The 12405-nt window shown below is 54.3% G+C and overlaps 4 protein-coding genes across 4 annotated transcripts; 1 reads left to right on the top strand and 3 right to left on the bottom strand.

Moving 5' to 3' along the window:
- Window positions 1-532: 532 nt before the first annotated feature.
- CLAFUR5_03971 (Versatile peroxidase VPL2) lies at window positions 533-1791 on the bottom strand (the record flags this gene model as incomplete). The annotated part of the gene is made up of 4 exons (XM_047903119.1): window positions 533-639; window positions 691-852; window positions 912-1619; window positions 1779-1791. 4 exons carry the CDS (start codon window positions 1789-1791, stop codon window positions 533-535), a joined length of 990 nt encoding a protein of 329 aa, XP_047760746.1.
- Window positions 1792-3461: 1670 nt separating this feature from the next.
- CLAFUR5_03970 (uncharacterized protein) lies at window positions 3462-6756 on the bottom strand (the record flags this gene model as incomplete). The annotated part of the gene is made up of 2 exons (XM_047903118.1): window positions 3462-4870; window positions 4926-6756. 2 exons carry the CDS (start codon window positions 6754-6756, stop codon window positions 3462-3464), a joined length of 3240 nt encoding a protein of 1079 aa, XP_047760747.1.
- Window positions 6757-7329: 573 nt separating this feature from the next.
- CLAFUR5_03969 (BUB3-interacting and GLEBS motif-containing protein) lies at window positions 7330-8646 on the bottom strand (the record flags this gene model as incomplete). Its single annotated transcript, XM_047903117.1, has 1 exon — window positions 7330-8646. One exon carries the CDS (start codon window positions 8644-8646, stop codon window positions 7330-7332), a length of 1317 nt encoding a protein of 438 aa, XP_047761504.1.
- Window positions 8647-9573: 927 nt separating this feature from the next.
- Window positions 9574-12390, top strand: CLAFUR5_03968 (G2-specific protein kinase fin1; the record flags this gene model as incomplete). Its single annotated transcript, XM_047903116.1, has 2 exons — window positions 9574-12088; window positions 12377-12390. 2 exons carry the CDS (start codon window positions 9574-9576, stop codon window positions 12388-12390), a joined length of 2529 nt encoding a protein of 842 aa, XP_047761503.1.
- Between the last annotated feature and the right edge of the window lie 15 nt (window positions 12391-12405).

Below are 12405 nucleotides of genomic sequence, written 5' to 3'. Positions count from 1 at the left end.
AAAGTAGGCACACCATTCGTCTGTGAAAATGAAACCGCATCACGGACGAGGCGAGGACTTCTAGCGGTAGATAGCATTGTGTGGTGATCAGTTGAATTGTAAGCATAGTGAATTCATAACAACCGTTGCTTTTGCATCAACCGTTGATTAACCTCAACCAGTGGTGAACATCAACCCATTGTGTGCAAACTACCATTGCAATGGCATCAGTTGCTCGTCTACGGCTTATATGGCTAACCACCATGTCGCATACTGCGTTCAGAACCTGTCGTAGTTCTCGAATTGCGACAGCGAAGTTGAGCAAGACTTTGCTGTCCAACAGCTGTTTTCGCCAACGCCTATCTTGATGGCACGAAGCGTCCGTTGTTATGTATGACCCGCGAACATGTCATCGAAGTATTCACCTTTGTGAGACTGCGACGGCGAAGTTGAGCAGGACCGAGTTGTACTGTGCATCTAATTCTATCGATATTGCTCAAGAAACTGGACAGGAAGAATGCCTGAACCTGGCTTGGGTGCTCATCCGCATTGATCACGAGATCAACGAGGTGCAATCTGTGAAGCCAGAAACTGTCTCTGAGTCGATGCCGAGCAAGCTGAGCTTTTGCATTGCTGCTGAAAATTTCAAGATCCAGGTCGCTGGAAACAATGTCAGCGAGATCAATCACAATCATACCATGTGCCGCTTACCTGAGTCTTTGCCGAAGTCTGTGAAAGCCTGACCGCACTCGGTGGTGGCATTAGAGAGATTCACATCTGAAGCAAAGCTGTGCACACCCCACGGCTCTTTCTGCGATTGTGTCTGGGTGTAATAGTGGTTATCCCACACGGTAGGATCGGAGTCTTGGGGAGCTGACATTGTAATAGTCAGTACGAAAACCGGACAGCGAAACGAGATAGCAACAACTCACATCCTGGTGGTATCCCATTGGCGTCCTCAGTGAAGCTGATCGACACAGTACGCGCCCCCATCAACGCTGCCAACTCCCTCGGACTGATCCCCTTCTGGCCCCAAAGCTGAATCAACGAGTCATAATCACTTCCCTGTCCAAATGCCGCAGGTAATGTCCCCTGCGGTGCCGCCTGGTTCGAATCCTTCCTGCCCACGACCGCCCTAACCGTTGGTCCGCCACGACAACTCTTGATTCCCACCGCACCCGCAAATTGCACAAGGTCAGCCGCACCTACGCCTTGGCCTTTGTACTTCTGGTAGAATGGCAGGAGGTATGGATCCCGATAATTCTCTTTCATGGGCGCCTCAGTGTTGCGGGAGATCTCGTCGTCGTTCAACAGCAAGGAGCCGTCAGCGCCACCTGAGGCTGGAGCGTATTGGGAGTTTGAGGAAGAGTAGCCCGCAGCGTCGTGGAAAGCAAAACGAATCGCGGACCGGGCGAAGTCGTTGCAGCCGGAGAAGTCGGATTTCAGCTGAGAGGCAACTTGAGACCAGATTTGAGGACAGGAGCCACTTGATCCGCTCGTGGGATCGTTCTTATCCTCTGAGACGGCTGAGTTCCGCTCAGCTACAGCGGCTGCGTCGACCAGAAAAGAGGAGATGATCACGGCTGCAATGCCTGCTTGGAGGAGAGTCGACGCCACTGTGAGAGATAAGACCGATGTACCTGTGAACGTCAAAAAATGCTCAACGTCAGAACGCGACAAGCATGCCAGAAAGCTCTAAAACTGACAAGAGGAAGAAAGCCACGACTACATGAGCACAATAAAGCCCATAAGCTGATCTGACTGCACGAAGTCCTGACTACATAGCAATAAGCACATACTTGCCACCACCATGTGCCGACATCCGCATGCTCACCGCAGGAACAGCGGAGAATTTCTACCATTTAGAAGTGTCGCTGCCGAGGACTCCCATGTTCTGCACCGAACGCACGACTCGCCATGCAGCAACACCAGTGAAGTTCGAAAATCCGCAAGAATAAGCTTCGAGATGTCCGGAGCTAAGCATCTCGACACGGCTCGATTGGGAAGGAGAATAAGCTTTTCGGATCGGAGAATCGAGGGGCTTGAGTGAATTTGAGTGGCTGGCGCTATGTATAGGCGTGTGGCGCGTATAGGGCGACGAAGCAGGGGCGTGGTGATGACATGGAAGTGCAAAGCTCTGCGCTTCATTCTCCTGACATTGGTGTACGTAGTCCGACCAGGTTGTGGTGTAGAGAGCGCCGACTTTTCCGCCAGAGGAAACGATGAATGAACTTATGACATGCTTTATATCCTGCAAGGCTGCAAAGGAACTGTGTCTGACGTAAGTGCCCAGGTCGTGGTGTATAGTTCGCCGATTCTTCCGCCCTCGTACTCTCGGAACGAACACGTGAAACGCATGATTAAGCGTAACGACCGACGAGCGCTAGCCATCCACCGTAGCGACGTGTGAGCTTGCGAACACTCGAGCGTAGGTAGTGGCGTCAGCGAGGAGGGAGTGGAGCTCTATCACCAGCCCTCAACTAGCCTTGACGCCCGCTCTGATTGGTCAACTCTGAAGTTTTAGGGTCACGTGAATCAAGTTTGGTGTTACGTGTTCGCGCTGTGCCTGTTGGCGAACTCGCAAGAAACATATACTCGTGTTGTTTATGCATCTATTGTCGCAACAAATCGATCACGATCACGGGTAGCGTAGCGCTACCATCAAGGAAGCCGGAAAGGGGTGGTATAGAGCTCCACTCCGCTACGCTTACCCTGGGAGGTTCACAACCGCCAACAGCACACTTTATCTTGCAAGCACCACGTCCGTCGTATGGCAATATGGCAATATGATACTCAGCGTCGAGTCACCAGCATACGTGGTTTGCAGCGCCTCGTGCTTTCGATCCGAACTTTCCACCACATCAGAGCTTCGCCGAAGTTCTCTGCCTTGATGTAGAAGCTGTTGAATAGGTGGTGGTGGCAAGCGCTTCCGACTAGAGATATCGAAAGTAGGCTCGTAAGCTCCTCGCCATCTGCAAAGTGGTAGCAGCTCAAGGTGCTCGGAAACGGGTAGATCTCCCGTTGCGTTGACTCACTGGTCGCGAAGCGTTCTCGGTCTTCTTCTCGGTTGCCTTCGCACGTGCGGGTATGCCTGGTGCAAGAACAGCCTCGTGAAGGCAGTATAGCCGGGAGGCAGCCCTCGCTGAATGCCGGCGATTTGGGAGAGGCAATCGAAGAGAAGTGCTGGTGGACAGCCTGTTGGAGTGCTCGCTGCGAAGTCGTTGTCATCTGCCGAGTTCGTCGTGACCTTTTCCAGACGGTTAGGACCACGATAAAACGATGTTCGAAAGGTGAGTCAGCAGGTGCGAAGGCCCTTACTGTAGAGAAGGGCCGACATCTCGGACCACAGCTTGATGAGATTCCAGTAGCCGACGGCGAAGTCCGTACGTTCCCATTGCAATACGGCAATCCATGTCCGAAGGCCTGCCCAGAATGATTCGCTTTGGACATCCCAAAAGAACGCATGCAAGTGTCTGTATTACTCAGGAGTCCTTGATCCAGTTCTTCGAATCAACATGATCCACAAGCAAAAGTTCCTCTCCCAGACCGCCCCTCGGCATCTCTCGCAGAGTCCTGCCTCGCAGTCCTTTGCCAGCAGCAACATGTGAGTGCACCGCACTCCAAAGATCAGCAGGCTTGATCCGTTCGCTCGGTTCCATCTGCAGGCAGTCCTCGACCAGCTCTCGCATCTCTGTCGGATAGTATGCCTCCACATCGGCATAGTAAGAACCAGAGTGCAGTCCGGAAGAAGTGTCGAGAGGATCAGTATAAGGTCTCGGTAAACCTTCATTCTGATCGAAGCGCCAGGGTGGAATCTTCAGCGGATCTTCCAAGTTCACTAGACAGAGCATTACCCTACCAAGGCTCCAGATATCGCTGCTAGCCGTTGGAGGATACCGCATCGCATAGTCTTCCGGATCATACTCTTCTGGAAAATCGTCCTCGTAACCTTCAAAAGGCGCGTACTCTTCCATTTCGGGTGCTCTCCATCCTTCCGTGCCTCTTGTTACCGCACCTTCAACATCCTCTTTCAGCACACAACATCCAAAATCTCCCATCTTCGCAACGGGGATCTGTGGCCAGAACGTCTCATCGGGATCTGCCAGGAAGACGTTGTCAGGTTTGATGTCTCGATGGACGAATGGGGTGAAGTTCTCCTTAAGAGGCGCCTGGCTTCCTGGCAGGTAGCCTTTGTGCATTAGGCATACGGCAGATGCCAGGGCCTCGAAGATAGACCACAATACCCGGACCGGTATGCGGCCTTGGACCGGAGCACCGTTACTGTCAAGGAGAGTGCTGACTTTTTGGTATCGCTTCAGCCAATCTCCCAATGAGCCACGCGGGCAGTATTCCAGATAGATATTGTAGATCTGGCGTTCTTCGTACACGACATAGCTCCTCGTTTCAACAACGTTGAACGACTCCGGCAAGAGGTTGACCGACTTCGGTAGCGCATACTCCCTTGGCAAGCGATTGTTGACATCAGCGCGCCAGTATTCCGAGCTGTTCCACTGGCCACCGCCCTTGCGGCCAAGATCCACGGATTTGATGACAGTCTTGTCGACTGGGCGTCCAAGGGCGTCCACCTTGACCCAGAGAGTTGCTTTGCCGAATCCACCGGATCCGATCTCGCCGAGGGCGTTCCAGGATCCTTCGATACCGCTCTTTTCGGAGTCGAAGCTGGATGGGTCATCGAGGGACGCGGCAACATCAATTGTGCCACTGACATACTCGACGAGAGCAGGCATTCTGTCCCACACAGGGCCCAGGCCGTGGCGACCGATCAGCTGTCCGATGACGGTGACTCGCCTTGCAACATCGTTTTGGCCGAAGAGATGATTCTGAGCATACCTTACCACTCTCTGACAGTTCTCATGTTCTCCGAGGCGAGCTAACACTCCATTAGCTGTCATCCGTCTCACGAATCCTGTCAGGGAGGAACTTACCCATAAACTCCCCCCTCTGCTGAATCTCAGCATAGAACACCTCCACATCTGGTGCATCCTCCCACACTACATCCCGCTCACTGACCACGGCATTCATTATCTCAAAGAACAACCTGGGATCCTTCTCCTCGTCGCTTCGGAGTCTGTCTAGTTGCTTGGCAGCATATTGCAGGCATGCCTCGCTGACGTCGCCATATTCCTTGAGGTCTTTGTAGTATTGATCAATAGCCCCCTCTCTGGCGGCACGTTCAGATCCGGTGTCAGGTTCCTCTGCATCTTCACGCCCAGGTGGTTGGTTGTCAGAAGGGTCGTCCAAGTCGCGCTCAACAATATCTTCAGTATCTCCAGTGGGACTGTCGGCGTTCAGCTGTGCATGCTCCTCATCCCGTGCCCTTGCCGGTGATGCGCTCTGGCCTGGTGCATTCGTATCACCACCTCTTTCGACGCCAGGCTCTGCATTGAAGTCGTCAAGTCCACTATCATTGTCGTTCAAGTCAAGTTCATCTTCCTCCTCGCCACCCCCTTCGCGGCGTACGACATCATCTTCTGTAATCTTTGGCATCTCGCTCCTTTCGTCGTCACTGGCTGGAGGCGTAGGCTTCGGATCTTGAGTTCCATTCTCATCGTCGTTACCTTCATCGTCACTCGCCAAAGGCGTGAGATTCGGATCCCCTTTGCCCTCATCATCGTCGCTGCTATCGCTGTTGCCGTTGTCAGGATCGCCTGCTCCTGCTGCTGTGCCTCCACCCTGTGCTGTAACGGTGTCGCGTTCGGGTGCTTCAGCATCGCCAGTGTTTTGCTCGATGCCTTCTTGATTCGGTGCAGGAGCATCCTGGATGTCTTCTGCAAGCTCATCCTCAGGATCTGACTCGTCCTCGTCCCCATCCTCGTCAGCCTTCTTCCTCTGACGTGGCGGCAAATCCGCCCGATCCTTCGGTCTCGCCTTCCGGTCCCTCTTCTCCTCATCACTCCCATCATCACCTCCATCACCAGCCGCCTGTTCTCCCGTCGCAGCAACCTTCCGCAATCCACCTCGTGTCCTCCCTCCCTTCCCAGCCCCTCCACTAACCTCAGCCTTCCCTCCTCCTGCCGCCACCCTAGCAGCCTTCTGCCTCCTCGTCTCCACATCCTCCATCTCATGCGCCTTCCTCTTCTTATCACTCGCATCATGGTCCCAATGCAAGTATCTTCCTTTCTCTTCCTCAAACGCCTCCATCAGCCACTTCGTCTCTTCAATTTCCCGTGCCTGCTTCTTGACCAGGTTTCTGGTGTGCTCCCGACTCCCTACCCGGTCCAAACACTCGCCCTGCGCACACTCCAGAACGAGAAGCTCACCCTGCATCTGTCTTTTATGATCAAGCACATCCTGAAGGGTCTTGTTGACATTAGCATACAGGCGGTCTTGCTTGCTGCAGTATCTCGCGAACGAGTCCTGATTCTGGCTGTTGCGGAGCTCTCGCTGGCGGCGCAGGAACTTTGTGTGATGAGATCGCGTCAATGCCATTGACGTGACCACAGCTCTCAAGATCGCCAGGTACTCTCTTTTGTTGCGTAGTGTATCCCAGTATCTGCGGGTGAGTTGATGAAGTGCAATGTCGGTGATGCCTGGTGGGTTCGGTACTTCACTTCGCTCCCACTTTAACAACAGCTGCCAATTTTCCTTCTCGGCGGATGCCATGGTGTTGTTCGTTTGCTGAATTTGGCACGCTCGGGCAGCATTGTTAGTGTCGCAGTAACGATGTACGCGCTGAAGGGTTCTTTGTTCTCTGCGAAGCCGGAAAGGGGTGTTGTTCTTTGTGCGGCGTTGCTGTTGGAGGGCGATAAAGAACATATGCAGATAAGTTGAGCTTTAAGCTTACGATCTGGTGAGGCGGTGGTGTGTGGTCTTTGTCTTGCCGTTTTACCCAACAGGCGCGCCTCATTACAATAGCTGTGCTTGCGCATTAAGTGCACAGCATGAATTCTCTTCCTCGAGAGGCCGGGGGCGAAAATCTTGCTCGGCTCACCCGTGTCACGCGAAGGTCACAGCACACTATTATTGATACAATTCCGAATGAAACACTCGCTGTCATTTGACTTACTTGTCGGAGCTAGCTAGTTTTTAAGCGCTCCTCTCTGGTGCAGCAGCAGTAGCACAATTGTGCAGTCGAAGCAGGCCAGCGGGCCCGCTTACAGTCAGTAAAAGCATGTAGAGAAGCACTGGACTTAGCTCGTCAATCCGTCCTTTCCAGTCCCAAGTCCTGTCCTTCCCAAGTTCCCATCGTTCCGTTAACGCCGATGTGTGTAACGGTCGCATCTCGACCGTGCTGTGTGCGCAAAATGGGTCCGTTTTTTACACAAGTCAGTATGTAATCTTCCTCAAATTGTGCTTGTCTTGAGTGGCGATTGATTCTGACTTAGCTCGCTAAGAGTACACAGCGCCGGAGGCGGCTTGGGTATGGCCGAAAGTCTGAGTGGTTGATGCCTTTGCGCCACGGCGGTAGCGGGGACTGGCGGATTTCTTCTCCTCTGGTGTGAGGAAGTTGTCGCTGTAGGTGAGTTTGGCGCCAGCCTCGACTTTCGGGTTTGAATACCATCGTGATCCCGGGGGGTTATCGGCGTAGACGGGAGCCATGACGCCGTTGCTGTCTGGCAACGACTCAATAACCATGCCGTACTTCGCTTGGGTGGCCACGAGATCGGCAAAGCTGGCCTTCTCACCACGTCTCTCGCGCTCCAGGAACTTCTCGTACTCAGTGTTAATGAGCTCTTCAACGTTGCCGTTCGTGCTTCCATTGGGCGCGACTGGAGTCGGGCGCGGTGGCAGGCCTGGGATGCTAGGCAGACCGCTCATGCCTGGGAGCGGCATGTTGACGCGCTGAGGAAGTCCTGGTGGTGGGGCGCCGTAGCCTGACACTGGTGATGGTGAGTAGGCTGGCATACCCATGGGCATGCCTGGAGGTGGGTACATGCCCATTGGAAAGCCAGGGGGTGAGATGGACGGCGGAGTTTGGTATGGCGAAGCAGCGACTGGCGCGGAGAAGGGTGTTGGAAGAGCTGCAGCGCCGTTCATTGGCTTGAATGGCGGAGCTGCGTATGGCGATACGCTTGGTGCTGGTGGGGTCGAGGCAGCGGCCTGTGCGTCGGCAGCCTTCCAGGCCGCCATTTGGGCGAAGGAGACAGGCTCTGGCTGCTCCATCTCGTCGATGCCAGGAGCGAACTGCTTGGGTGGCTCTAGTCCGGCTTTCTTGGCAGCGCGAGCTGCTTTTGCAGCTGCTGCACGACGCTTGAGTTCCTCCTTGTCAACAGCGACTTTCTGCTTCTTTCTCGCTTGCTCAGCCTCTTCTTTGGCAGCCGCGGTGCCGCTCAGCGGGTTGCCGGTTCTGGCACGCCACTCGGACTCGATCTTGTTGTACTCCTTGATCACGAGAGAGGTGCGCTGATCAAGCATCGACTGCGGCACACCCTCCATGCCGAAGACTTCAGGAGTGAGGCCTTGGCGGTCGACGAGGGCGTTCGGGACGACCTCGAGGTTCTCCTTGTGCACCTGCTCCATGTGGACGCGCAGTCCGCCAGCCGTGTTAAGACGACGATTGCAGGTGCCGACGATACAGTGAAAGTGCTTGGCCTTTTGGTGGTCGTGGAGGATCTTGAGATCGTCGAAGTCGCGGTCGCAGTAGTAGCACCACGGGCGCGCCAGCAGCGACTCGAGCGACTCGCGTTCCTTGCGTTTCGGCGCCATGTTGCGCGATGTTGGTGGGTGGGTGGATGTGAGGGTTGGTGTGTGTTGATCACATGCAACCCCGATGTGGTATTGCGATGCGATGATTTCAGAGTTGTTGGCGAGTGTCGAGAAGCGAACTCGAAGCTGGAGATGCACGAAACCCGACAAGCTCACCCGCGGATCCGACCGCCGCACGGCTCCCCTGCAAGGTTCCTTGGCGCCGGCGAGGTGGTTGATCGCAGAGGGAGAGCTCCTTCACTTCTTGTGTATAGTGATATGCTACTGCGTATTTATGTCTCTCACGAGTGTGTAGCATTTATCCATGCACAGCACGTGCAGCTGTTCCCGGGCTACTGTCAACATGGCACTGTTGGTTAAAGAGCAATGCGTATTGGAAACCACAACGGATGCACAGCAATCATTCCTCATGTCAAAGCCGAGATTCAAAGAAGTGGCATGTGATAAGTCGTGGACTCGCCCTTCCATTCACCCCTGCAGCACGGGCAATGGCCTCACTGTCCGTGCCTCGCTGCTCTCCGGCCAGCAGAAACGAGACCAGTCGACACGAACAAAGACAGACAGCAAAAGGTGGCTGCGGTGTGATGGAGGAGATGGCACAGACAGCTTCAGTACAAACATTTAAATTCGATCTTGATCGATACCTGGAACGCTAAGTATGGCTCTCGATAACCTCGTGGTTCTGCAACGGCTATTTCAGAGGTAGGTCACAACGAAGATTGTGAAGTTCATAACCTCTACGATCTCCCTACAGACTAGCCAGACGATGTCATGTGCCGAGAGTCACATCTACATCCGGCGTCAGCGTGTCAAAGAACTTTGGCCCGAACAAAGAACAGCCGCCGATTGTTGGTCGAACACGACAATCCTTATTAGCGACATGGCCGATCGTACCATCGAACGCCGTTCCCGCCAAATCCCCTGCAGATGGAGAGCCCAAGGACGAAAAAAGCCCGTCTGAATGCCGAAAGGCAAACGAGATTGGATGCGAGACAGGCGGCGAAGAATAAAGAAGCAGCAGAACCCAAGGCAGGCGGAACGAAGCGCAAGGCCAAGGGCGAGGGCGGTAACAAGAAGAAGGCACCACGGCGTGGAAAGAACAATCAAGCTGAAGATCAAGCAGAGGAAGGGGACGGACGTGAAGAAGGACGGGATAATGGCCCGGGTGCTGCGGCTGAGCCTGCGAACAATGACGAACATCAGCCCGGAGAAGACGCAGCACAGATTGAGGATGACCCGGAAGATCAGCCTACAGAGCAAGACGTTGCGGACATGGTGGAGCCCTTAGGAGTAATGTCACGCCAGGAAAAAGAAGCAGATCTGGCCAGAAGTCGACTTGCTATTCGTGAACAATTGGCTGAGGGGTACAATCTTGAGGACAAAGATCACTTCTTGGACAGGTACAATCTTGTCAGCGCTTGGTTCCGCCATTTTGCTGCGGCTGGGCGATACTTGCGTGTGCCAGATCGCAGGCCGGCTCAAAGTGAGATTCTCGCCCATTTGGTTGCAAACAATCCTAGGAAAGCCCACATCATGCGAAGTTTCAATACCCGAAAGTCTTGGGCCACCCCACTGGCTAAGGAACAGATTTACATCCCTGATCTGCCGGTTTATGCGACTCAACAGCCTGTGGGCGCATACCCACGTCAGCTAGACGAGAGTCTCGACAATCTCAGAAATACTCGCTGGGCCACTTTTACTCCCAGACAGAGGAGAATGCACATTGCCGTGCGTTGGGGCGAGTTGGAGACGGATCTCTATCTCGGAACGCAGAATCCCAGTGCGGTCGTAGTGGCAATGATGAAGCAACACTATAAATGGGCCAGGCACCTAGCCGCTTCCGGACTGTACCACAGAAAGCCCCCTGTTTTCTATGGCGACGATCAGGATCTCGATGAGTATATGGCAACCCTTCGCAATGTAATGCACACGGGCAAGGGCGTCTTTTACTCAGCATGGTTGGCAGCCGCCAATAGTGTCGCGAAATCGGGAGACTACGAAGATCGACTCTTACAGAAGCGAATTCAATGTCTGGCTGGCGATCATACCCCTCTCGGCGAGGATCCTCCCGTACAATGCAGATGCGAGTTGGACAATGCCTCTGATCGAGCCTGGAGGCTGGCGTGGAAAATTGTGAACAGACAGATGGCTGTTCGAAATGCTTCCCGAGAAGATCAAATGCGTCTGACCGCTCTCGAAGATATGGCAGAGGAAGATCGCGAGCTGTACAATGAGTTGATTTGGCCTCCACTGTGGCAGCCTGACGTGGATCATTTCGATTATCTGGCTCTACTGCAACAAGCTGTGTTCGAGGCTCGTCGGTCCTACATTGTCCAGGCCTGGAATGCAGCTATCTTAGAAGCGAAAGACGCAGGCAATGTTGAGGATATTCCGAGACTTCAGCAAAATGCGAAGAAAGCCCAGACGCTGTACACCGACTACCGCTGCAGGTGGCGACCTCCGCGTGATGAGCCGCCTCCCGCGGTCAACTGCGACTCCCAGGCCCAAGCAGAGGAAATGGGCTTCGACGGCGGACGCAGCGGCATCAGCGGGACTTGGAAGTACAAAGGCGAGCTTGGAAAAGGCGCGTGGGGTCTCGTCAGCATTTGGGTGAAGTTTGATGCGGATGACCGTCCCGTTGACAGAGTTGCCATCAAGAAAGTCGACCTTGGACCCAAGCCAGATATTGGCGGCAAGCCAACTGAAGACCGGTGGGACGAGTCATGGAACTGGCTCGGCGACCCGAAGAGGCGTATACCAATTGACTACGGATTGGTGAAGCCGCTGAATGATCTTCCTGATTCGGAGAATGTGGTTCGAGTCGTTGGATACGGCGTCTATGATATGCGCCGCACTATTCAGATCTACCTGGAGTACTGCGAGCACGGGGATCTCGCCAAGCTCGTGCAGCAGTACGAAGAGCGTAGAAACGACCCCATCCACGCAGGCCGAAACGATCGTATCCCTATCAGGTATCTCTGGTCCATCTTCGAAGCTCTGGTTTCCGCAGCTTGCTTGATGAACCACGGCCAATTGCCCGATGGTCCACCAGCTCCCGCCACGGCTGGCTGGCAGGCTCTGATCCATCGGGACATCAAGCCCGCCAACATCTTCTTTGCCAAGCCCCACGCTACAAAGTGGCCCGGCATTCCCACCGCCAAACTCGGCGACTTCGGCCTGGGTGCCTTGCAAAGCGACCCAAATTCAGCCAGGCCTGGCGTCGGAAGCGAAGGCTTCCAAGCGCCCGAGCAATATTTCTACGCGGCCGAGGATCCACCACGCCCTGACCTCGATGGGAAAGCCGTCTCCCACAAAAGCGACATCTGGGCGATAGCCAAGAACATGATGAACCTCATCAACCTCCAATGGTGGCTCATTTGGGGCAAGTACAGCGAAAATTGGGAGCCGGAGCAGTTTCGCCGGTGGCGCATTTGGGGATGGAGTTGGGGTTGTTCCAGGAGGATAAGTTTATTCAGTGGGCGACGGCTTTGCCGGGTTGAGCTGGTGTTGTGCTGTGGAAAGAGACCAGACCGTCGTCTTCACATGCGGGCATGCGCTGCTTTGCTGACTGCGCCGATACGACTGTCGCTACGTACCGACACGCCAGTGTATTCAAGCAAAGGCAATGCTTCGATAACAGGACGAAGCGCTCGGCGGCGCTCAAGTTTGTCGCCAACTCGATCGCTTTACTTGCGAGCGCTGAACGGAAGAAAAAATTGACAGCTGATAGTACAAGATGGTTGAAGCAAGTGGAAGTGT

This window comes from Fulvia fulva, chromosome 4, assembly GCF_020509005.1.
Source record: "Fulvia fulva chromosome 4, complete sequence".
NCBI classification, from domain to species: Eukaryota; Fungi; Ascomycota; class Dothideomycetes; order Mycosphaerellales; family Mycosphaerellaceae; genus Fulvia; species Fulvia fulva.
Note: the sequence above shows the minus strand (reverse complement) of the source record. Positions and strands in the feature narration are given on the sequence as shown.